Genomic DNA, 26,072 nt, shown 5'->3' with positions numbered 1-26,072 from the left:
CTGCCTGCTGCCACGGGACCCAGCGGGGCATTTTTGTACTGGGCTCTTCTACCTGACCACACTACACCTGAAATCGTGGCTGGGTGAGGAGGTGGGAGAGATGGAAGTGGCCGTCCTGCCTGCCTGTTTTTAATTCCCCCCCCCTCCTTTTCTGTTATTAATTTGTAAGGAACCATCTCCCGCTCACCATTCTCTATACGACCCAAGGACGGGCTTGTGTAGCTGATAGCTTGCAAATTATTAGTAATTTGATTTCAATTGGATGAATAACCCGTTAAAGCAAAATGTACATTAGCCTCAGAAATCTAATTGGTGATAACGGCATAGAGACGTGGAAGGAGCGCTTGGTTCTGCTCCCCATCCCTCCCCCCGCCCCCCCCAAAAAGATAATTAGGATTTAATTTCATTCTCACCTATTCATTTGTCTAAATATGGGTGTTTAATTATCCATCTCGGCAGATAGCTGTCTCTGCCTCTGCGTGGATCTGAGCTGTGCCTTTCCTACCAGCCCGGCCCTCCCTGCTACTCACAGCTCTCTGAAGCGGTGTCCTTACACTTTGAAGCTGAGCTGGGCTAAGCCTCATTAGGAGCCCTGCCTTCCCCCGGCGCTCAGCACCGCTGGGCTCCATCCGGCCTGCTGCAGACCACGAGGAGCCTCGTTTTGTGGAGGGCTGCGAGCATCACTGCAGGGCCGGCCCCAGGACAAGAGCCCCGAGCCCGGGCGAGCTCCTGGTGGGCCTGAGCAGCTCGCTGGTGGCCCAGCACCCCCGAGCACTCCGTGGCCCACTGCTGGACCCCGAGCGGGGCTTGCGGGAGCGCTGCTGCCTTCAGAGCCCCGTGGGGCAGCTCACCGTAACGCTGCCTTTCCGAATCGTCATTTTTTTCATCAGGAAAGGGACCGTGGAGTTTTAGCTAGACAAACACGGTGTTTAATCTACCTATAGCTCAGGGACAAACCCTCCAGCGGGATGATTGTTCCTTTTCTCTTGCCTTTTTTTTTTTTCTTTTTTGAGGGCACCGAGGAATGTTTTATAGACAGAAACAGGAGAAGCACGAGGTCCCTTGTCAGGCTCATGGTTCAATTTCCAGCAGTTCGTGGCTGGGTGGCGTTTGGAGCTCTCCCCACTTCCACTGTGCAGCTGCCAGGGTCTGCCTGGCACCGTGCAAGGTGCTGAGCTGGAATTAAAGGGGTCTCCTGGAGGTCTGTGTGTGCAAGAAGTCAGGGATTTTATGGAGCAGTGCAAAATCAGGCTTTCCATCCCCACCAACAGCACTCTCTTCTGGGCCAGAAGGACCAGGAGGGCTTGGGCTGGCTTCAGTTTGCTTTGGATTCACATCAGCTTACCTGGAAAGCCCAAATGTGTCCCGGTTTGACCAAGCCTCTGCTCATGGAGATGTTACTCAATGCCCCAGTTTGGCCTGTGCTTTCCCAGAAGTTCTCAAATGTTGGCCGAATTTTAACTTTGAAGAGCAACTGTTACCTGCTGCAGGCTCAGTAGCTGGGATTCACCTTTTGCCACTTCTGTTTGCAAACAAAAAGCTGGGAAGGTGGAAAGCTGGGGTAGGTTTTCTAAACCATTGCATATGAGGAGAAGGTAGCATAGGAAAAACGAGGTACATGTGGAACTAATAAGTACAGTTCTGAGCACAGCTTTATTGGTGGAACTTAATATCTAATAAAATCTAACAACCCCCTAAAAGAAGTACTCACCCCTGAAAGAACCACTCGGAGAGCAGCCGGCCTCCCTTACTGAGCCAGCCCTGCAGGGAGAGCACAGAAGATAGGTATCGCATTAGTAAAACCTGCAGAAGCCTCGTGTCTCGGATGTGGAATTATTTCCGTGCTGAGCATTGCTTGCAGCTGATTTCTGAACCAGGCTGCAGCAGGGGCACCCGTTCAGGAAAGCACTCGAGCAGCCACTCAGACCTGGGTTATGTCCCATTGACTTCCCCGCTCATGCTTAAGTGCTTTCTGGCCCAATTCAGGGCGCATTCAAACCAGAACAGGTCCCTTTTGCTTCAGCAGCCTTTGGATTAGGCTTTTTCTGCACTCTTCAGCTGCACGCTGCTGCTTTCCCTAGCTGGGGACAGGGGCAGGGGCGCCGTGGGGACGCTCAAAACGCGCAAAAACGCATTTGGCCTCGCGGCGTGCGATGTTTGCAGGCGCTTCTGTTCAGTGCTTTTGGGAACCCCGGGCTGCAGGAGCCGGTTTGTGCGCACAGCCAGGCGTGCTCGCAGGCAGACGCCGCGATGAGAGCGGCGTCGTGCGAGGAGCTGGGCTCGCGTGCCGGTTTGGTCTCAGCTGGCTGGGCTCCTCATCAATCACGCTGACGCGGAGAGCCACGGGTGGTCACAGCCCTCCCCTGGGTGCCAGGGGAGATCGCTGCCCCTGCTATCAAGTGGAGACGCCGGACCACAGAAGGTCGGCGTCTGCCTTAGCCCTCCGGGCGGGTGCAGATGCTGTCCTGTTGAAAAGGGTAGCAAAGAGGGGAAAAAAAAATCAAAAAAAGAACAAAACCAAACAACAAAACCCAGCCCCCTTGGCCGCCCTGTCTTAATTTAGGATGTTGTTCATCTCGGATCTGCTTTTCCTGCTTGTCAGCAGGCAGAGTGACAGAGTATGTGAAATTAATTTCCGAGGTGGGAAATTGCTAATAATTTATTTACAGCTGGGGCGGGCGTGGAGGAGGGAACGCAGCGCAGCCGTATTTGGGTTTTCTTCATAAAATGTCACTGCTTAGCCCTTTCTGCTCCCTGTGAACGTGCCCCATTAGTTGAGACAGCGTCTTGCCCCTGTGCCTGGTAGGGAGCTCACCTGCGGGTCTCATTTACAGCGCTGCGAGACCCCCTGGGGGTGCTCAGCCCCTCGCAGCACCCCGCAGAGGCTGTGGCGGAGGGGTTGGGGGCCCGAGAGGAGCGTGGGTGGGTTGTCGTGGTGGAGCTGCTCTTGTAAATGGCGAGTGATGCAGCATTCAGCCTGTGCCATTGACCTCTCTGTTTGTTTGTCAACAGGATACACACCCACTGGGATTTAAACATCTCCTTCCGAGAGACCTCTTGCAGGTACCATTTTGGGGCACCCTCTTTGTATGGTAGGCCAAGAGTTTCTGCTATGTTACTGGCGTGTGGATGCTGTTAGATGTAAATGAACATTTCTGATTGTTGGTGCTGGGGGGTTTTCCTCTTCCTTCTTTCTTCCTTTTTCTCCCCTTCCCAAATATCCTTCCTTTTGTTCTTTTATTTGGGGGAAAGTTGTCTTTGGGGAGAAACACTCATTTTTGTGTTGGAAGGGAGGATTGATTAGCCTTGTAAAGAAAGCCCATTACTGTTTTTGTAATATATAATATATGCATATAATATATGCTTACTCTAGTCCCTTTTTGGAAGAATGTGGGATTGGGGTGGCCCTAGATGTGTGTATTTCCTAGCTGACATGAGAGGCTGCATCTCATTTGCAAAAGTGATCCTTTGCACAAAAGGCTCATTGAAGGCCAAAGATGCTCCCGAGTCGCTCGGAAACTTAGCTTAAAGCATTGCAGCCTTAAAAGGTGGGCCTGTGATTGCAAGGAGCAAAACTCCCTGGATGGCAGTGCTTGGGAAACAATATGATAACGCTGAGACGCCCTGCTCCTGAAAATCTTATATATGTAGGCATCCAGCTGCCATGCGTAGAGGTCATACTCCAGTAGGAGCTTCTGGAGCCATTGGGGCTCTGCTTTTTGCAGGGTGAAGTCTGAGCTGGGTGAGCTGCAGCTGCAAAATGCAGTGCAAGAACATTTATGTGTTAGCTTGGGAGAAAGTGGACATTCAAAAAAATGACCAGTATTTTACAAAACATAAATAATAGAGATGATACTGAATTCTGAATTGTAAGAACAGAATCGTAAGAACAGAATTGTAAGAACAGATCGCCAAACCAATCTGGTCTGCTGGTTTTAAAGTCTGATTTCCTGCAGTAGCAGATGCCCCAACAAGGTAGAAGTTCCTGAATCAAAGATATCCAGTTACGAACATGAATATTCCTTTGTCACCTCTGATGTGGTCAGTTGATGCTCTGGGCGTAGTGTTCAATAGTGCATTTTCTCTGTGTTGCTAGTAGTCATCAACTTTTCTAATGCTTTAAAAATCTAGCTTAAGATACTTGTCTCTTCATTCGAAAAAGAAAACTGGAATTTTGAAATTCCCTTTCTAAACTTGGTTGCCCCATTTGGGTGAAAAGGTTGAGCCTGGCAGGTGCTGCTTGTTTTCTAAAACAACGAAAAATGATCTGTGCAGCTGTGAAGCTTCTGGGGGCACAGCAGGAGGTAGGTAGGGCCCAGAGCAGCCCAGACTCTGGTTCTGGATGCGCTAGAAATCAGAATGCTGGTCCGTTGGGTCTGCCTGCAAACAGCAGTTCGCTGATGACTTTTCTGTTGTGCTAGTAGTTTCTGATGCTTCGTGTAAACTTCCTGTTCAGTTACAGATTAAAAAGCAGTAGGAAAATATTACTGGTACTACTACTGCTGCTGGTACTGCTTGTGGAAGCACTCACTGCGTGCTAGGTATCTCACACGTGTAGGACTCGGTGCAGTAAATGCAGTGTTTGCTCAAGGGAACGGTGTTTGAGAGCTTCAGAACGACATCCATCCCCCTCGGTGTTGTGGCTGACGTGGGCATTTCTCTGTTTTACCTGCAAGCCTCAGAACATTTTGCAAATACAAGTACCAGAGGCAGGAGGAGAGTATCAGAGATGATTTCCAGCTCCATCACCTGCCCTTCAAACGCAGTGCTAACAGCTTCTACCTCTGTTCTGTGCGCTCCCAGCAAAAACTGCGGTACCACGGTGAAAGTGGGCAGCAAAGAAGTGAAGGACAGATGTTCTCTGTCATTTTAACCCATCAGCAGGTGCCCACACCCCAAAGTGAGGACAGTTTGGACTGTTCTGTTGACAGCACTCGTGTGTGAAGGTGATACCTGTGCACTTGGAGAGACAAGTCCATCCTATCTGAGTGCTGGGCGTGAATTACGTCCTGGCGCTCCCCTGAGGCTCAGTGGGGGTAGCAGGGAGTGAAGGGTGGGAAACGTGAACTGATTCATGTGCCAGTGGGGAATGGGCGAGGGCAGAGGGGTGGATTTGCTGGTATTTAAGTAAGCGCAGACTTTGTCCCTTAAGCACAAGAAACCATAATTCCTAAATTCTCAATGTTCAGCATATAAAAACCCCACCCTGATCAGTAAGCATCAAGGAGCCAGTCTAGAAGGCACATCTCACCCAGCACCCTATAAAAAACAGCTGAAAGGTTTTTTGTTGTGCTTTTTTTTTTTTGTATTGCTGACTTTAGAATAAAATCCCTGTTTTGTTGCTGTAAGCTTTTGGGACTCTAAAATACAAAAGAATGGATTCCTTCCAGGCAGACCCTTTCATGATAAATTTCAGCCTGGAGCAAAGTTTTATGGCTGAGTTATAAACTCCTAAAAGGCAGAGGTTTGTAATGGAAGTGCTGCCACAAGCCTTAATTAATAGCCATATGAACAACGATCCTGCAGGTTAATACAGCTGCAGCTAAGGGTGCAAACACCTTTGGAAATTAGACTCCCCATCTTAAAAGAAAATATTTCTGAACCTGCGATGCACAGAATAAAATAACGATCTGTCTTTTATGAAAGCAAATACACTTCTTGGGCTCCCCCAGCCTGTTTGCTCCCTTCAGCTTAGCTCTGGCCTGGTGGGAACATCGGTGGTTCCCCCTGGGAACACAAGTTTTGCCACTATGTATGGTTAGTCCGGCTGTCAGAAGCTGTGCCCATCTAGCTATTTCAGAAGAAAACAACCCGTGTTCTGCTATGAAGCAAAGGAAATAATTTGTGGGTTCTGTGTGTCAGTCCAGAAAAAAAAAAGTTGTATATGTTTAAGTGACCTAAGTTGCCATCACGCCTCTGTAAAACATCTGACATATCTGGAATACATCGTGGGGCGGCAAAAAGGTTTGGCTGACCTTCCTTCTCGGTGACCTGCATAATTCAGTGCCTGGCAGCTGCACAGGTCACCCCAAACCCATGCCAGGGAATCATAATGATGCACCACACCTGTATGAACCCCCCCTTGGCCACACTACGTTAAATGAAGAAGGTCCAAGAGCTGCCATCTTAATTTACCTGCCTCTTTGTCGTGCCTTTGATCTTCCTTTCCAAGCTGTCAGAGGGTACGCGGGTTATTGGGTTCAGCCACCGTGGAATTGCCGTCTGTGTTGCCCTGGATGAAGACACGTAATTGGGTGTAATTGGGTACAAGGCATTCGGTGCAGAGAACCAAAAGCTCGAGATAGGAGCATTGTCCTCAAAGGGGAGATTAGGATCTCTCCTTGTCTTGCCAGCCGCTTTGCTCCCTTCCCTTTCAAGCTTTGAAGATAACACTGGGTTTGAGGTTTTGTTTACAGATACCCTTCCTTTAAAATTGCCCGTTCGAGGTAGAGTTCCCTTGCGTGGACATACTGTTCATTGAATAATTTGCTGAAGTGCGTTAAAGTTGTTCAAGACGAGCCTGTCAAGATCTAAAACAGCGAGCACGAGGTTAAAGCCCGCTCTTTGCTCTCCCGTGGATTTCAGTGAGCCCCAGTTGCTCAGCACCACAGGCAGGATTACCTTGCTGAGATTGGGGCATAGCACGGAAATAAATTGTAGAATAAAAAGGAGTTCCAGGGAGGAAAAGGATTTTCCTTCCATTTGTTGCCACTCGATATCTTGAGGGAGCTGCAGGGAGGTGAGTGAGAAATAGATAAGAGGCCGTGGGTGTTAACAGCACGCTGTGATGCAGCTCAGCATGGAGAAACTTGGTGCCCATCCGAGAATGTCAAGCTGCTGTCAGTGCAATTAAGCCAGCCCTGCTTGCAAGGACGTTGAGAGGTTGTTTAGTGTTGACCATGTTAAAGAACGGTAGGAAAGAAGACGCTAATTAATTTGGTGAAAGCTGCACGAACAGGCACGGAGCATAGCTGGGCATGGGGCTAGGCAGCACGACGTTCAGCCACGTGCTCTCCTCTGGCTGCAAGGTGAGCAAACTCTGAGAGAAAACCCAAGGCAGCATTTAAGTCTTTAGAAACAAAGAACTTGTTGGACAGGTATAAAGCAGTGACAAAGAGGCAGGAGGAAGCAAGAAGAGTCTCTTGACTGCTGCATGAAGACAAAGCCACTTGGGGGGACACTCCAGGCTTTCTGCGCCTCCCAGGGGATAATTTCTTCCAGGTATACGCTGCATGAGGGCTGCATAAGGACATGGAAGGAAAACAAAGGCATCGTGTGCCCAGAGCAAATAAACTGCATGTAACAAGCACAGTTTAAACAAAGATTACAGTGGTATGCAGCCAGCCTTTCTGGATGGGCACGGACCAGATTAGAATATGTTTCAGGCAGGCAGACGTTTGGCCAAGAGCCTGTGCATCTCGTGTGTGTGTGTTTAAATCTGCCTGGAACGTACTTAGTGGGCCTTGCCATGTGAATTTCACCCTGCCATAAACCCTTACAGCCAGGGCTGAGTTGAAACAGCAGTGCTGTAACTGGATTGCCCCAGGTACATGTTTGGTCTGTGGGGTGCAGCTGTGTCCCGTTTAGAAAAGGGTATTTAAGGAGGAACGAAACACGTTAGTCAAGAAGGAAGAGAGCAGCAAACAAATCAGGCCAGGTGGAAGGAGCAGATGAAAAATATCTGGGAAATGGATCAGGAGAAAAGGAGATCCACTGATTTAGCTCATTCCTTTGGAAGATACTCCGGGAGAGAAAAGGAAAGCAGGGGAGAACAGAAATGCAGATGGTTCTGCCCACGTCAAGGCTGGTCCTGACTCAGCAGAAGGCATTGCTGAGCGATGCAGGTAATGGTATCAGGTGCCCGAGCATCCTGCTGCACTGCCCTCTGAGGATTGATACAAGCTGGCTTCTGGGCTGCCTGTTTATTTATTTATTTGCTTTTTTATGTTTCCTCATAAGCTTTTGCCTTCTAATCTGGAAGACCTGAAGTAGGGACTGAAAGGTCACAAGAAGCTTTTAGCAGCTGGGAGGTAGATGTGAGCCTTTAGTGCCCTGCAGTCTGTAGCATATGCTGCCAAAAGAGCTGATACTGGTCAGAAATGTTTATTCGTAAATGAAGTTACAGCAGAAAAAGCAAGCAGCTTCAGAGGAACAGGAGTGCCTTCAAATGGGGACCTGCCTGCACCTTCCTTGGTGGTCCCTGATTTCTTCCACAACACGTACGGAGCTGCTTCCACAACTCGCGCTGACTTTGGAGGACAGCTGTGGAGCTGACTCTTGACTGCATGCTGCAGAAAGCTTAAAAAGATCCCAGAGAAAGACCACTGAAGGCATTAACCGTGGCTTCTGGGTCGGTGTGGGGAGGACGTTTATGCATCACGATGCTGAATTTGGCCCTTGCAGCTTAGTTCTGCTGCGTCTGTGGGACGTAGACTGCCTCCGGAAATGTTTTAATCCTCATCCTGGCGGAATATACAAAGAGCTCTCACCTTTGTGGCTGTTTAAGTTAAAGCTCTGCACCAGGACGTGCTTCCTGAAGGCAAAGCCAATAAATACAAGGAAGCTCCTGGCTAATGCTGCTGCTGGCAGGCAAGGCCTGGCTGTGCGGACACAATATGTTGGAAGGAAAAGGCTTTCCAGGTGGGTGAGCGCGGTTTGTTCATCAAACAGGGACATACCTGTTTGGTTTTAGACAATAGCTGCCCAAGTAAATGGACGCGCTCTTTTGTTTAACTAGAAGACAAGAAATCAAGTAAATCCCTACCAAATCCGTGTAACTGACGGACGTTAACAGAACATGCCGCGTCAGAATGAAGAGCACGTGGGAAGGTTCGGCCAAGGAGCTAAGCCTCCAGGTCTGTAGGAAGGTACGAGCAACTTTTGCTTTGCTTGCCTGAGCCCCCACAAAGTGTCCGTGTGAGCACTGAGATACTGAGACAAAATGGGAGGAGCTGCCAAGTTTTTATTTGGAGCCTGATCCTCCATCGGCTGCTTCGTGAGGGCTTCAGACGGCAACGTTGCAGACTTCAGGCTGTGTGCTATAAGATATTTGCTTTCCCTTTTTTGCGAACCTAAAACCCGCAAAAGGCTGGCAGGGAACAAAGCCATTCCTGGACACCACCTCGCTGGAAGGCACTGGTGAAAATCAGCTCTGGAATTGGCTTGTGGTGGTGTGCCCTGCACTCCACGGAGGCTGCTGGCAGGATGCTCCCCAGGGCCCACGTGCGCGGTGAGTTAGGTCTGGGATTTCCAAGGAGCTGTGCAGAGCAGAATTACCCGGGTGGCTTTTGTTTCTCCCTTTCCTGTAGGTCTGGAGTTATCCGTGGCCTTCTTCGTGCAGGTTCTGGGATGAACATGCTTGTAGGGAAGAATGGATGAGCTGGGAGGAGAAAATTACTATATTGGCTTGCTGAAAAGCATTATTTCATTTGAAATAATTATTTCATTAGTGCTACTCTTTGCCCTTATATTCATTCACAGAATGCTTCATTTGGTGTTGGGGAAGGGAGACCATTTAGGTACTGGCAGAGATTCAGAGAAATGGTAAAGGTGGAGAGGTCTCTGATAAACCAGTTTTAGCCTTCATTTCAAAGCTAGAAGGATACGATTATATTTCACATAAGGTAGGTGAGAAAAGCTCTTAGATACCTGCAAAGCAAGGGAAAGAATCCTGGATAAACCAAACCTGTGAAGACATCCTAAGGCCTTGGGATAGTGTTGAGGTGTTGTACCCTTGGCTGCAGCTTTTGGGGAGCGTTCTTGGCGCATTTCAGCAGCGTACAGCAGTGTCCTCCTGCTTTTGCATTGCCTGTTGGATCAAAACTCCAAGGGCGTGTTTCTGGAATAGGAGGTTTTCTGACTGCCCTCCTCACACCCTACTGGGAAATTGAAAGGATTCCTATTTAAGTCTGCCTTGCCCTTAATACATTGGATATGTGAGTGATTCCTGTGGATCATCAGCTCCCACTGCTCATCGCCTAAACCTGTACCTTATCACCCGTTTAAAATCACTCATCTGAGTATTTTAATATTTCATCAGTTCAAAGCAAGCGGCTTAATGAATTGAGAGAATGAGTAGAATTTGGGATATTTAAGGGACCTTATATCCATTAGGCACACCAGCTGCATGTCAGTGACACGTTCTTTTTATTGGCTGAGCACAACATTTCTGTTTGTCCATTACTCAGTAACTTTGGAACGCGGCATCCAGACAAGTCCAAGGCTTTAGGGAATGCTCCGCACGTCAGCGGGACGAGCCCATTGATTTCGGTGCAAATCAGACCGGCCAAAAAAACCTGTCAGGAGAAAAATCAGGACCTCCAGGCTATCTGGTGCTGCAGGCAAAGGAATCTTTTAGCCCTTCGCTGCACTTGCATGCAGGCAGCAGGAGCTGCTGCGTGGCTCAGAGGGTGAGGTTGGGTGGGACTGGGATCTGACAAGGAACTGGGATTTCAGAAGTGCTGCTTATGGGACACGTTTGGAGATCCTGCATGGGAGGCGTAGGATCTGAGGGAAATTTGGGGCAGATTTTGGGATGATCAGGTTGGCGCTAATGACGAACTGTGGGACTGAGCGAAGGATTTATAAATTAAATAAATAAACCACAGCAAGACCCTGGGAAATGAGGGATGGGAAAATGAAGAGATGGTGTGGTTCTGGGAGGAGGGAGGGATCCCATGCGAGGCAGGGAGTGGTGGAGGTTGTCTCGCAAGTTCTGTGTAGTGGAGAGGCAGGGAAGAGCAACACGGAGAGAGATTTTAGCCCCCAGAACTGCTTTTCTGATTGCTGTGGTTGCCTTCCTTCTTCTCCTAGTGGAACTTCTTTTACTAGTGGCCAAGGTGAGCTGCAGGCTGTGGTCAGGAGGGATCCATAGCACGGCCTTGATGGATGCTCAGAGGAAAGACGTACAGACGCCTGCACGCTCGTGGCAGGGCCGATGAAGATGGACGTTACGGAAAGTCCTGAGCTCTGGGGAGGCCGTGACGGGTGCTGTGCTGCCCAGCGGCTGTGTGCACTGCAGGCAGAGGTCAAAGATGTTTTTAAGGGACAAGTCGTGTGTTTGAGTGCCCAGAGATCTCATTATTTCTGATAGGCTCTGTGGCCCTCTCCCTTTCCCAGAAGTCACCGTGCCCCTTTGTCCCGCGGCACAGTAAGCTTTTTGGCTCCAAGGTTGCAACTCTGGTGGAAATACAGGACTCAAGACGCCTTAGGTCTGTCGGATAGTTTCTCAAACTCGGGAGCCCTATCTGCGTTACTGCAGGCAGGAAGGGAAATCCAAGGCTAAAATGCTGGGTGGGAATTCCCCTTGCCAAATGCTTTTGTGGCACCTTCACAGACGGGCACAAGTCAAACCGTCTGTCAGAGTCAGGTGCCATTAGTGACTGCCTTTGTGTCTCATCTCGGTGCTTTATCTCTTCACCATCTCCAGTCCAGCATCAGCGTGTAGTTCCATCTTCCTTTTATTTATGGGCTTGCGGAGAGCTGAATGACGAAGCAGGATTACAATAAAAACATCTTTAAACTTATTTCCACCTCATTTTGGAGTTGCCAGCTCTACTGATCATTTTTATGAACTGTCATGAACATTAATGAAATTTTATGAGCATTTTGCTCAGGACATTGCAAGATGATTTTTTTTTCCTGAGATAAGTCTGCAGGGAGAGTTAGGCCTGTGTCGCTTGGGGCTGGGGCTTTCAGGTGTCTCAGCTCCCTTTAGTTTGTAAAACTTGCTCACTTTCTTCTTGCCTCTTCCCCTTTCCTTCCCTTCTTGCCCATGCCCGATGGGTGGCATCTCACCAGAAGGAGGTGTGTGAGAAGCTGGGTGCTGGTAAATGTGTGAAGGTCCACGAAGACTGATGTCTAAGAAGGACAGAGAGTGACTGAGAGGTTTTTTTTTAAAATGGTGAAGTGTTAGAAGGCAACCAGAAGAGTGAGCAATAAAGATATAACCCAGGAGCGCATGGAAAGAAAGGCAACCGTGCCCTGAGCTTTGCTTGTTGGAAATCATGCCTCTGTCTTCAGCCTAGGGTGCAGAATTCTCCCCGGGTATGCCGTGCTCTCGGGGCCGTGGAGGCAGGGCGAGACTTTCTGTTCGCTTCAGCAGGCACCAGGCTGGGTTTGTGGACAGCCCAGTTGGGTTCTGCACGCGCAGGTGTCCTTGGACACATCGCTGGCCACCGACGTGTCGCCAGGTCTGGGCTTTGGCAGCAAATGGAGAAGGTGGAGATGAACGCGAGAATTAAGGAGAGGGAAGCAGGAAGCACATCACAAGCTCGCCTCCCAGCCGCTTGGCGCCTTGCACAGGGGCAGGGGTGGCACGGGGGGGGCGTGCAGGAGGCAGGCAGCCCCTCTGCTCCTCGGGGCCGCCCGTACAACGCTCGCTTGCCTCCAGCTTCCCCGCCTGGGGCTTATCTGCCTATCTCTGATGGAAAAGTGACAACACGGGCTGCCAGCGGGTCACGCTGCCTATTGTTCAACCGAGAAACAAACTCCGCTGCTCCCCCGCCCCAGCCACTTCTTTATTAGTCGCCTGATCGCAGCCTTCAAATCCTTGACCCAAATCCTCCTGTGCCCAGCTTTTAGGTCTTATCCTGCTCTGGCTGCCGTGTCCGCCGTCGACCCGCGAGGGAAGGTATTGGCTGCGCGCCGCGCGATTAGGGGGCTGCTGCCGGGTGTTTTGTGCTGCACACAAGGTGATAAGCGGGGAGAGGGGAGGGGAAGAGCCCCCCGGTCGGTCTGAGCCGCCAGCTTTCCCCGATCCCCAGCCCTCCCCTGCTCCTGCTGACTCAGGCACCCTGGGCTTAGCGCCCGGCGCTGTCGGAGGCACTGACCTTGCCTGGCCGCGCGCGGCCCGCTGGCACTCAAAGGCCATGCCGGGGCACGGCGAGGGATGCCGAGGAGAAAGTCGGCGCGCTGGATTTCACAGCCCGAGGCGACTCCCAGCTCTGCTGGGTGGGAGGACGGTGACGCCTGCACTGCCCTGGTGCTGTGCGGGTGGCAGGGAGTCACAGCAGTCATCCTGCGAAACGCCCTTTATTTTTTTTCCCCCCTCTCGCTAGGGAAGTGGACACGCTGGTGAGGAAGAAACTGCAAGGATTCATTTTATCTTGTGAATCCGGAGTCTGCCTGGGGTTTGGAGGTGGAGGCTCTCTCTTTGCTTCCCGAGGGGCAGAGATTTTTTTATTACCTCTTACCTGGGCACCTGATTTTTTTATTACCCTCTTACGGGGTGGGCCTTCCTGGCAGGGTCTGTGCAGGAGGTTGGATGTGCCAGATATAACAGTTCCTTCCGGGGCTTAAACTCAATGAATCTGTGCTGAAACGGCCCTCAGAGGCTGGATGTTAAGGGGAAGGGAGTGATGCTGGTGGCGTTTTACGGGGGAGCTGCAGTCAGGTATTTCTCCAGCAGCAGTGCGGTGCGGGCAGTCCCCGGTCACCTCTGTGCTTCCAGCGAGCCCCAGGTCCACCTGCACACGGTAGGGAGGTAGAAGGTGATTTTTTATTTATTTATTTATTTTTGGAGTGTATTTGTTGCTTTGGAAATCAGAAATCAGTTTTGTTTTGGGTTTAAGAAAATACTAACCAAAAAAAGCAGGAGCCTCTGCGTGGTAATTTCCCACCAGCCCTGACATTGCATAGCCGTGCTGTTACATAAGGTTGTTTCTCGCTGCTGTAATGATGCAACAGTATTTATAGACCAATCTGGGTTTTCCTTTTAATGGCTTCCATAAAAAGCTCATTATTCCCCTCGCGCAGGCACGGGCTCATTTACATGCTCGTCCCGTCGTGGGCTGTGCTTCGGGCCACCCCTGCGGCTCGGCTGGTTGCTGACCGCCTCTGGCAGCGGTCCTGTCCCATCCCCGAACCAGGGTCTTGTCTTCTGGGGGGACGGAGAGTGGGGGGGAGGTTGGTGGGGAAGGAGAAAAATCACTTTGGTTGCTGCACGGTCTGGCAATATTGTTTTTTCCTCGGAGCTGCAAACTCGCGTCGCGCTGGCGAGGGACTTGGCCTGGCTCGGGCGGGTTTATGTGATACAGGGAGGGTGTCAGTGCAGAGCAAGCAGCGTGTGGCTCCGGTACCCGAGCCAGGGGGACCTCTGAAATAGGTCCCTGAACCGGACACAAATCCGGACGAGGATGGGGAAGGAACACCGTGCGTGCCCCCGCTGAGCCAGGAGGGCTGCGCGGAGGTGCTCGGCTCGTCCACCCCGGCTCCCCCTGCCTCAATCAATGTCCTCGCGTCTCTCCCTCTGCAGGCCCTGACATCCCTCCTTTTGCATATCGGATTTTTTTTTCTTTATTGGAGGGAGGGGCAGAGGGTCGGGACAGTTTTATGGCAACGGTATCGATCAGTAAAATTTAATATAATCCCTGCAGTTACTGAGTGATCGTTAAGGGGATGGAGAGCTGGTGAAACATATTTAAAAAGAAATATTTTTCAGTTTTATTTCCTCCCGTGCTACTTTTCTGAGCCTCTCTTCTCTTCCAAACCTGGCATCAATCTCCTACTTTGCATCCCTTCAAACCCACCCATACATTTCTGACCGGGTTTTCACAGCTTGCCTTTGGGTTGATTAAATATTAGCAAAAGACTGATCCAGGCTGATCCCGGGCGACGTTCGTTTGCCATTTCCTCAGCAAAGCGCCTTGCCGCTTTTGGATCTAGGAAATTTTGTGTCTGCCGAGAGCATCACTCCCTCTTTTTATCTCAGCTCTATCTGCAGCTCCTGTTGCTGTAGTGCCAGGTTGCCTCTTGGTGTCTGATGCCTCCCACTCTCTCAGTGCCCACGTGCGTCCCTGTGCGGATGGGGAGCGGCGGCACGAGGTGGCGAAGCGACATGCCCAGCAGCAAATTGGAGCAGAAGAGAAACGACAGCTTGGGCTTCGAATGTGTGCTAAATACCCTAACCGCCGGAGCAGCCTCTTTGGGGCAGGGCTGAGCGGTGCTGAACCGCAGGTGAAAGAAATTCCCTCCCTGCAGTCACCGGTGCTTTTCTCTTGCCTGCCACCCAGCCCAGAAAGGCTGCTGTCAGCGATCGGAGCCCGACATACATCAGGCTGCTGGTGGGCGATCTCCAAAAGGCTCATGGGGCTTATCCTGGCCCACCCTGCGAGGAGAACGGGGCACGGCATTGGTAGTGAGGTTCCTGCTGCCTCCTTAGTTTGGAGAGAGGGCTGCAGCAAACCAGGAGGCAGCCGTTATTGGAAACGATCTGAATTTCGACCAGATTTTCCTCTTCCCCTCGCCCTCCCCCTCTGTGCAGTCACTCTTTGCAGTCACTTGGAGCAGCGTGTTGCGAGAATCGCCAGACCCTGCGGGCGCCTGGCTGCCTCTGCTAGCTGCAGAGACTCTGACACTGATTTATATTTTGGTTAATTGTCTCCATCCATTAGTCTCCTCATCCTTCTCCTTGTTAAAGATGCAGTCGCTGCTAATGTCTGTAAATGAAACACATTTAAAAGGCATTGCTCCCAGCCTGAATCCGGCTTGGGTTAATGATCAGCGGAAGCTGCCACCACCCTCGTGAGCATCTTGGGGTGGTGGTGTCTCCGTTCGGGTGCCCCCTGGGGCTGGGCAGCCCGGGCGTCCGTCAGCAGCTCTCTGCTTAGCCTGACTCGAGAGGACAAGAGATCGAGGGGCCTGCTCCATCCTTGTCTGCCTCCCTCCTTGACTCAATCCCCAGTGAACGTGCTGCCAGGGCTGGCTCCAGAAGATGCAAGGGGTCATCGGGCAGCGGGGAGAGGTGGCTGGGGTGAGGGTGCAAGGCAGGGTCCAAACGCTGCTCCGAATGGGGACCAGGGGACGAGGCAGGACCAGGAGGGGTCTCGGAGCAAGAGCTGCAGATGCTGCAGGTCAGGGGCTTCTGCTGTAGGTGCTGCTCAGAAGAAGCCCAGTCGTTCCCAGAAGTCAGCCACACGGGGTGGCTGCTTGTTTGGCCACCACAGCCTCCTCCTAATTCATCCGGGTGTCCCAAGGGACAGCCACACTCAGCAAATTTGCCAGTTCGGTGGCAGTCCCGGTGATGGACTCCTCCTCGGGCAGGCACTAGGGCTCATTACCCAGACGGGGTGATGCTGCCAAAAATGCAGATGAGTCTGCGGGTTTCGGTGGCAGCCTCTCCCAAACAGACAGCTCCTGTCGGGGTGCCATTTCCCCCAGCTGATGTGGCTCTCTGTCCCCTAGGGTGCCTTTTTCCTGCAAGCAGCGCAGCGATCGCATGGCTTTGGTGCACCATTATGCTGCCAGTACAGAAAGGCTCATCAGAGCAACCAGCGCTGGGGAGACAGAGGAGCAGCCGGTGCCATTAAACACAGACAGTGCAGCAGTCAGAGCGTTCGGAGAGACCATTAGCAACGCGGCTTTTTTTCCTCCAGTGGTAATTTTTGCAGCCATTAGTTATTAGTACGTCTCTCTGCTGCTTTGCAGAGGGGGCTTCTTGTGTCAGAGCACCGGGGAGTGACAGGAATTTTAGATTGTCAGCCCTGATGTGTGTCTGGGTGGTACAGTTATCCTTGTCCTGACTTTACTGCGACACTGCTCACTGGATTTGGTGAGAGGTCTGGGGAGAGGAAGATTTTTGTTGCTGTTTCCCATGCCTAGCATGGAACCTGCAGCATACAGCCCTTGCTGCACGTGTGCTCCCCTGCCCTTCTCTCGTTTTGTGCAACAGGTCATAGGTATAATGTTTTTAGAAACACCTTTAGAGGTCAGGTGGCCACTTTCTTAGAGAGCAGCTTTCATCTCATGCCATATCCAGGTAAAATCCAGGAGCCATTTGGTCTCGGCCTTTTAAGCTGCGTGGCGGCTGCTTGCACCACGCACAACGTGGGTTGCAGTGCGCTGGGGAGCTGCTCAGCTGCTTGTGGCTTAGGCACAACCTTTCTCACAGCTTTCCCGTGTTCCCGGTAAGTGGATCTGTTGCTCCTGTGCCTTGGCTTCATTACGACTTGAAAATTGCCCAAGCCATAATAATATCCAGCCACTTCTCCAACTGTTGCTTTTGGCAGCGAGGCAGAGCCCGGTGGCAGAGCGGGGATCCTGTTGGACGGCAAGCAGCCTGCAGAAGCCTCAGATATTCTTTTCAGGGGAGGGCTGGGCAGGGCAGAGGCAGGACAGACATATGGCACGGTGGTGGGATGGTTACCTCTCCGAGGCTTCTTGGAGCACGGTAATAAAGAAGCACTCAACACATTGCCACTGCCAGCTTTGCGCCTGTGAGGCCAGGTTCATCACAGGGTCTGTGCCACTTGCAGCACTTCTCAGAGCTTCGGAGTTACCCCTGAGGGAAGTCCACGGTGCTGTTAGGTAGCTGCTGCCTTTCCTTTATTTATCAGGAGGGACATCTTTGTGAAGGTAGGCTCTCACTCCTTCATCAGCACCCACCTCTCGTTCGCCACACAAAATGCTCATCCTTTCTGAACGTTTACTGCTCTCCGCTGCTGCCAGGTTTGATGTCACAAAACCAGGCTGGTGGATTCAGGGAACGAGCAGCAGCACGTCAGCTGTAATTGAAAGCGACAAAAGGAGTTCAGCTTTACCGGGCACGTTTAGATGCCCTGTTCAGACACAGGTCTGGCCGAGGCTTGGTGTTCTGGATCGAGGTGCATGGGATTCGAAGTTGCCACTCAAGTCTGCTTGTGCTGCAAGTTCTCTGTAAAACTTGGCCCACCAAAATAGCAGAAATACCTGAGAAGCACGTCTTCTGACCAGAGCTCCGGTCATTCTGGGCCAGATACCAGAAGAAAGATCTTAAGGAAGGTTGTGTCCATAACACTGACCTGCTTCCCGGTCAGAAACAAACCTGGAGCCTGCTGGAATCCCTGGCACTAAGTGCTTGGTTTTCCACCCTTCGTTTCACTGCAAGAGCACAACTTGCTTCTGGGAGGTGGAACTGCCCAAGCAGCCATCCCTCAGCGCATGTGAAACACACCTGAATTACTGGGGGCCCCCCAACCATTAATTACCAAACCCCATGCAAACTGAGCATTGCCATGGCAACCTGCAGCCCTACAGAAGGCTATTTGTCTCCTCCTTGACCTTTCAGGAGATCTGTATCTTGCTCAAGCCCCCTTCCCTAATCCGGTTTTTAAAATATAATATTATGCTACTGGAAGGGATCAGACCTTTAATCTGATTGTGTGTGCATGTGTGTTTGTGCGTGTGGGGGGTGCCTGCATTAACAGGCACCCGGCAGCAACGGGGAGATGAGACAAAGGAAAAGCAGAGCGTGCCTGTGCCCTGCTGGGGCTGCAAGTGAGCACCTGGGAGGAATTTCTGCCTTCGGCACACCAAGGGGGAAATCCTCCGCATGGGCAGGACCTGCCCTCCCCAGTCCCCCTGGTGCAGGCTCCTTCCCTCTGGGGTCAGGCAAGAGTTGTGCTCTTGCTGCTGAGGACTGCGGAGGCGATGCTCTCGCACCCCTGTTGGTTTTTCCTTCCGGGAAGCTTCCATCCTTGTCTTCAGCTGCATTCATTTGTGGTGCAAGCACCCAGGTTTCTATGTGTCTGTTGGTATTCCTGAAGCATCTTAATTCTGCATTTTAATATCCCCCAAGCCAGACACTCTTTTTCCTGTTGCATTCCCTCCAGGGGAGCGCTCTTCAGTCCTGTGTTGGCTCTGCCTGCTGGAGCCCTGAGCCCAAGAGTTTGTTTCCCATTCTGTGTACGCTGGGATTAATGTGAGCAATATAGGGGGTGCATAAAGACAGAGGAACAGCCAGCCTTTTCCCCAAGGGACTTTTGAAAACACCGTTCTTGTGCCTTGAGAGCAAACTGAACACCAGAGAGCACCCTGCGTCCTGGGTGCGGGAGGGGGCATCAGTTCTGTGCCGTGCCAGCTGTTGAGGCAGCCCCAAAACCTGGGCACGTCCATGAGATGGGCTCAGACAGGGGGGCTTTTTTGCATGGGATGGGGGCACAAAAATCCAGCAGGAGTGGGGGTGAGGAATTGGGATCCAGGTGGTCGAAGGGAATTGGTGCAGGGCCATCATCGGCCACCTGGGAGCCAACGACTGCCCAGGTGCCCCTCGTTTTGCAGCGGTGCGGTGCTCGCTGTGGCAGCATGCTGCACAGGGCACGGTTTGCCTTCAGGAAAGGTAGGTGCTGGCTTGAATTTTTCCAGAAACTGTTTTCTGTCGAGAAACACACTAGGCTGTTTCTAGGAGTTGTATGGCAGACGGACAAGGCAGGGGGTGAGGCAGTGTGACCTCAGGGAAGGTGCAAAGGCAGTTGCAATCTTGGAGTCCAAGGTGGCGAGCGTGCAAAAGCAGGGTGACTTCTGAAACTGGCTGGTGGCTGGGCAGAGCCCTGCCTCCCGGCTAAGGAGGAGACCTGAGATTCTGTTAAAAAATTAAACTTTGACTAGTTGTTGTTTTTTTTTTAATGGTATTGGGATGAAAAGCAGTCAGTTGGGCTTCACTCTTTGGAGGCTCAGGAGGGTCTCTGGTAAAAACGAGGCTGGTTTGCTGTCTTGAGCAGGCACGGGTAAGGTGGAGGTGGCGGAGCTGTCTGCAGAGCTAAAGCTGGCTTGATTCTGTGCCCCCAGCATGGTGGTAGAGCCCCATGGGGTCCAAGCAGAGCCTTCCACAAGTACGTCCCTTGTTGGAGAGCCCACGCGGTCACTGGTGTCTGACTCCAGCTGCGTGGGGCTGTATTTGCAGGAGCCAGCTGGGCCTACAGGATTAAAAAAATGCTTAAAATCTTGACCTAAGCAGCAAGGTATTTCAATTTTTCATGAGCTGATCTAGCCACCCCTCAGTGTTTCTTTTCTCCTGCTAAGACTGAGCCCCAGCTCCAAGCTGCCTCCCGTTGTTCCAGCTGTGGAAGAAGCCCAGAACAAAAAGGCAGCCTCTGCTTCAAGCCTCCCGCGCAGCGAGGCAGCAGAACAGCTCCTGGGGACAGGCTGATGTGTTAAAAGCTGCCCGAGCTGCAGTCCTTCTCCCCTTTCCTCTCAATGTCACCTTGGTGTTCGCTTTGCCTTCTGCAAAGGTGTTCCAGCAAAGTTGTGATTTCTGGGATCCCGTGTGGTTGTGTGGGGGGGCTGAGCCGGGTTCAAAGCCCGCTTGGGTTCCTGGTCCTGCGCGGAGTTAGGGCTTGCAAATGCACCTTTTGATATTGTGACGATTTTAAATTTAAGGTCATGGAAAATCTAAAAACGTCCGTTTCTTTTTGGAAGAACAATACCCGTTCTGGGGTCTGTCTGCTGGTTCTGGTTTCCAGCGGCTGCATCGCGTCTTGGAGGGTCGAGCCACGTTCAGGAGTTGCTGTGCCCTTTTCCAGAAAGAGAGGCAGCTGCGTTTTAGTGGTGGATAAAAACCCAATTCCTTTTCATAGCTCTCTTAACGTGTTTACGTATGAGAGGGGCTTTGGGCTCGTTTGGGATGCAAGACACTCTGCAAATGCAAAGATGTAATTATCCCATTTTTCTCTTCCTACTCCCTGCCTTCTCCCTCTGCACTTCTGGCTCATCTCCTCCGCCCTTTCCCAAGCGTTGTGCTGATGGCAGCGTTTATCTGCATTTGTCCTCTGTCCCTGACATCCAGTTATTGATTGGCATGATTAAAAAGAACTGATAATCACTTCACATTAATCCCATAAATGACTTAAGACACCCAAATATTTGCATAATGCATCTTAAAGGTGGCAGCTAAAAGAGGATAAGACCCAAAACTGCTTGGCGCAGGAGAAACGGGCTTCCCACTCACCTGTGGGCTTGCTTAAGTAATTAGCCTTCTGCTTGCATAAGGAGGAATCTGAACTGGTTTAGCGGAGGAAGATGCAGTGGGTGCTCAAAGGCTTTGGGATTTGAGCATCCAGCCCCGGCGCTGGGGCCGCGGGGGGAGCAGCAGGGAGCGGGGCAGCGGCTGCTGGAGCGGGAGCCCGGTCGCGTCTGCCGCATCTCGTGAAAATCTGGAGCCAGACGCCCGCTGAAAGTACCTCTGTCTAAAGACTTTCTGTCATAAACTTATCTGATTAGCGGGGAGCTAGACGACAGATTAGCCCCTGCTTCTGCACCGGGGCTGGGCTCCCCGGAGCATCTGAGCAGATCCGGGGCTGGTGCCCAGAGCCGCTGGCTGGGGGGGGGCAGCAGGTGGGGAGGAGGTGGGGGGAGAGGAGGGGGATATTTAAGGGAAGACGATCGCGAGGTGGCTCCGCAGATAATGCACCCTCCGTGCTGTCCCGCGGGTCCCAGGTGAGGACGCTTTCTGCGGCCATGTGCTGCCTGTGGCAGCGGCACCAGGCGGGCGCGCTCCTCGTGTGAGTAGGGGCCGGGAGGGCAGCGGGGGCAAGGCTCCGCTCCCGGCGCGCGGGGTTTTGTAAGCGTCTCTGCTTCCTCTGCCCGTCGTCTTCCTTTTAGGAAGGGGAGAGGAAGGAAAAGAGCCACGTCTAGCTCGGAGCAAGCACCTCGTGCTGGAAGGTCGGGTGGTTTAACGTAGACGCAACCCAAAAGAGAAGGGAGACGATCCAGCGTTTCCATTTAGTATCACGTATAGGGTTGTTGGTTTTTTTTTCTGCTTGTTCTTCCTCTTCAGTGTTTGTGTATCGTTTATTGAGAAATATTTTGCAAGAGCTTTGCAAGCCAAAGCATTTGCCAGCTGAACTGCAGTATCTGCTACAGCGACTGTCTTTTCGTGTTTGTGCTCTCCCTCTCCATAGAAGGAGAAAAGAAAAAAGGCTGAAGTAGCCTACTTGACAGCAGCCTGATGCGAGGATAGCAGGCACAGTAATGCTGAACCACTCTGATGGGTGCTCTCGTCCCAGAAGGAAGGGAGCATTATTTCAGGAGTGAAGAGTTGAAAATTAGTTTCGTAAATAAGTCTGAGCCGTGGGCTCGGAGTGATGCAGATGTCCAGGTTCACGGTGGGTTTCTCTCCAAGAAGAAAAACAATTCTTCAAGTAAATAAAGTAGGCTTGTGTTCCAGCAGTGACGGAATGGAAAAACTTACTTTTTTTTTGAGAATAGAAGGGTGGCAGCTGATAGAAGACTATCGGTTATTTCAGTTCAAGTTTCCTATTAATTCGGGAACAGATCTGCCAATTCGTGCGCTTTCAGTTTTTCCATCTGAGATGTAAGTTCTGGCCCACGCAAGTTATATCTGGCAGCACTGAAATCAGGAGCTCTGGCAGCTGCCGAGTACTTTATGGGAAATGAGAGGGCTGCTTGGGAAGTGCTTCGTGCTCGCTCTCTGCTCCCCAAAAGTAGAGGAGGTTACCTTGGAGCCTGGCGGCTGGGGGGGGAGAACCTTTCCTGCAAGGCGGCGATGTCAGGGGCAAACAAAAGCAGCTTGCGCACGCGTACGCACATACACACAGAAATCAATTACGTGGTGGCAAATAGGATTTCCTTAACTTGGTGCTTTTCTGCTCTGTTGCAGCCGTGATAACGACCTCTCCACTATCATCTCCAACCTGCATCAGAGCCGTCAGCTCGTTATGCCAGAGACCCAGAGCCGCTGTGAATTCAAGAGGAACAGCATCGACGTTGGCTTGGGAGCAGCAGGTAAGGGGCTGGAGCAGGTCCTGCTGGCTGGGGCTCAGTGACTTCCCTCCTCTCTCTTTCACCCCTCCATTTGTGCATTTTTTCAGCAGCTCCTTTCTTTTTTTTTCTTTTTTTTTTCCTGTGGCTCTTCGTGTTACACTTCAGAGTGAGCTACGTGAAGTCTCTTAATATTCTGGCCAGAGATTAACATGGGAAGGATTTCTTGGTGTTAAAGCGGTGCGGTCTTTTGAGATCTCAGCCCTGCTTTATTCTCAAATCTAGTGGTCTGTGTTAAACTACTGGCAAAGGAGCTTGCGCCAGCAAAGAAGTGAAATGTCCCCAGGGTTAGTGTCAAGTGAAGCAGAAAGGCCTTGCAGAGAGCACGGTTTGATTTGTAATTTCATTAATCAGAGGTTCCCCATGCTGCCTCTGTGCCTGCCAACTCCTTTGTGAGCGTGTGTTTGTTTGGTTTTGGACTGCTACCTGCCTTTTTTTCTTTCTCTTTTTTCTTTTCTTTTTTTTTTTTTTTGGAAGTTGAACTTCCTTGACGTGGTGAAAGCAGGAGTGCTGTGCCTGTCTGGATGTCAGAAAGGGAGCTCTGGGCAAGGGTGCTTTGGTGGTGGATGTGCGTCAGCCAACAAGTGAGGCACTGGTAATAAACCAGAGCTCTGCTTGCTGCTCGCAGAGCCTACGGTTTGCTTTTGAGAATAATTAAAACTTGAGGAAAAAGTGGGAGTAATGCTGGTTTTTCTATTCTCTGTAGGGAAAACAGCAATCTTTGGTCTTCCAAATCAGACCCGGATCTCTCTGTGCATGTTAATGTAGGCCTTCCCTGAAAATCTGTGTGCGTGTGGTTTTGTTCATACTTGCCTGTAAGTCATTCTGTTGACCACGTAACTTAACCCGGGATCCGAAGGGAAGAACACCACATCTAATGCTCTTTGGGAATGCCTTTGGAGGCACCTGGTTCGCCTTTTGCTGAGGCTTGACCCTTTTCCTCCTGCCTGCAGTGGCACCTGAGCTGGTGCAACCGCTTCTGCAGGGAGCGTTGGGTCCCACGTGTGTGTAGGGCTGAACTGGGGGATTCAGGCTGTCTGTAGGGCAGCCACGAGCAGCTCCCCCTCCTCGCTTGCACAGCTAAATGTCCTTTTTCTCTTCGTTACACAGCTCCAAGAGACAAACTGGCCAGAGAGATAAGTTGTTCTGTACGACGTTACTCGTGTCTGGATGTCTCAGCTGACCTCGCGTGTTACAATGGGTTTTAATAATGTTTGCTTCACAGGGAGGCTGCTGGGCTTTATCAGTGCTGCTGAAATTCTCCGAGATCCTTAACATTCCAGAAATGCAAAGTGCACTTTTCATTCCCGTCAGTGTTAAACAGGAGCAAAGATTAGATGGTGAGGTCCTCGTTTGTGCTTGCTAGAATTCGTGCTCGAGGTTCTCCGGTTAGCTTCTGAACCATAAGAAACGGCGAGAAATATAAAACACAGGCACCACACAGGGGTTGTAGCAGTGGGGACGGCAGCGCTTGGCTCTGATCCCAAGGAAAGGCTGAGCAATGAAAAAGAAGAGGGCTCGTTCACACGAGAGGCCACCAAGCAAGTGACAGAGCCTTTCAGGACGTGATAGATCTGGTGTGTCTAAAGAGAGCCGACCAGCAAAAGAGCAGCTGGGGGCATGGTGGGGATGTTGGGTATCTGAAGGGAGAGGGGCTTTGTCACATCTCCACGGGGATGGTTCAGCTCTTGCTTTGTCCCTGCTGCCAGGCAATAGCTCGCTCTCCATGGCTATTTGATCCAAGGAAGGCTCGTTTGCCAAAACCTCCCCAGAACCTGCCAGCTCTGGGTCTAGGTGTGCTGGTCTGGTACCTGCACCACCACCGCTGGAAGCCAAGGGAACAGAAACAAAATGTGCTGGGGTTTGTAGCTGCCGCCGATTACTGGATTTATGCCTTGTTTCTGTTTGTTTTTACTGGCATGAGTGGGAGGGGAGAACGCTAGAACTAATTGCTGCGTATATAATTTTAAGAGACTTAATGTTGGGTTAGTCTCAAAGACTGGCTATTGTTTAAACCTCTTAGTAAGGGCAAAAGAAACGTGCCCGCAGCTGCCTGCCGTTTGCGCTGTATGCCTCTGAGAACAAGCACTGCGTGTTTGGGTTACGAGAATATCACAGAGCGGCGTTTGGAGATGGACGGCGCTGAATAAACGATGCTAATGCAGACCTCTGAAAAACTCCCGCGTCACCCGTGACCGTAAGCTGCGCTGCTCTAAAAGTAAGTCGGAATCCGATGCTCGAGTGTTCGCTGCTGCTGGGTTAGCATTTATGGTGTGCAGCGAGCGCACGGTCCCAGCCAGCAGGGGCCGAGCGCTCTGGAGGCTGAGCTGCAGCTCGGACCGAGGGTTGTGCACGCTCAGGACGAGGGGTGAGTGTCTGTGGATTTTTTGGCTATGGCTGTAAGCGGGGGAGTGAGAAACGGGGATAGCACGACTGGAAGAGATTTGTTTATTGCAGGGCCCCCGGGGCTAAGAGGGCTGAAGTTGGCAGGGTTGGTTGGTTTATGATTAATTCTGCGAGAGTCGCTTGATTTATAGTTAAGGCTAAGATTAGAGGCGTGCGATAGTTTTGAACGTGGACTGGAAAATTGGAATAATTACTGGATCTTGAGTGGTCTTTGAAATGATGGAAGGGGCTGGAACTACTGGAAACGGATGGCATGTAGGGCTCGGATGAGTTCTGGGGGGTAGGTGAGTCTGGAGTCAGGGTTCAAACCAGAGTTGGGCTGATGGTCAGGTCGAAAGGGACTGAGGAGAACATTGCTGGAACATAAAAGGCCCGTGGTTGGAAGAGCAGCACTGATATTAACATCCTTGGAAGGTCTGTGAATAATTTTTAAGTGAAACCAGGTCACTGTATATCAATGGTGATGGTTAAATTTGGGAACAGAGACTGAACAGCTCAGTTTGGGAAAGCAGAAGCAGAAGAACTTCCAAAATAATTGTGTCCTGAAAGACTCGGATAGGGTTTGGCCCTGGCCAGAAGAGGGGCTGATAACCCCTCGTGGTGGGTGCCGACTGGTTGGAGCAAGGAGCCTGGAGGAGGCGCAGTCTTAGGCCTGGGGCAGCTGGGACAAAAGAAGTCACTGCGTTTTGGGTCATGAGAGGCCCAAAGAGCTACAACGACTGTGGAGTCAGCACAGACAAGCGGCTGTGCTCCCCGTTGCATCGCTTACATGCGACTGGGACAAGTGTAGTGACTGTCACATGCTGGCAAGTTTAGCACCTACAGAAACCTGGGCTACCAAATCTGAGAGCTCCAGTGCTTTGAAAATAGATTGACCATCAAAAATGATAAGACCGTTACTGCTAATCTACAGAGATAATGGCAAAGGAGGGTAGTTGTGTTACCAGAGAGTGAAATTTTTTTGGACAAGATGCATAAAGCCTTCCGCCAGTCTCAGAGTACATTGTAGGGATGCACAGGTTAACCAAGGCATGGAGAGGCAAATCTGCCCAAAGTGATAAAGCCAACAGCAGAGCTCTGTTTCCTGGCTTGTCCTCCCTGGCTTCTTTGCTAGACCTTTCTATCGTTATTCC

The 26,072-nt window shown here is 51.3% G+C and overlaps 1 protein-coding gene across 12 annotated transcripts in view; it reads left to right on the top strand.

Moving 5' to 3' along the window:
* SAMD11 (sterile alpha motif domain containing 11) overlaps nt 1–26,072 on the top strand; it is a 173,302-nt gene that overhangs the window by 105,580 nt on the left and 41,650 nt on the right. For 11 of the 12 annotated variants that reach the window (XM_083803253.1, XM_083803254.1, XM_083803255.1 and 8 more), the window contains 2 exons: nt 3,013–3,063; nt 22,373–22,497. In XM_083803253.1, the coding sequence (XP_083659379.1) occupies nt 3,013–3,063; nt 22,373–22,497 (176 nt within the window). The remainder of the gene's footprint in view (nt 1–3,012; nt 3,064–22,372; nt 22,498–26,072) is intronic. The other variant, XM_083803251.1, reaches the window with a different exon arrangement.

This window comes from Anser anser (genome assembly GCF_964211835.1).
Source record: "Anser anser genome assembly, chromosome: 17".
Lineage (NCBI taxonomy): Eukaryota > Metazoa > Chordata > Aves > Anseriformes > Anatidae > Anser > Anser anser.
This window is presented reverse-complemented; position numbering and strand designations above follow the sequence as displayed.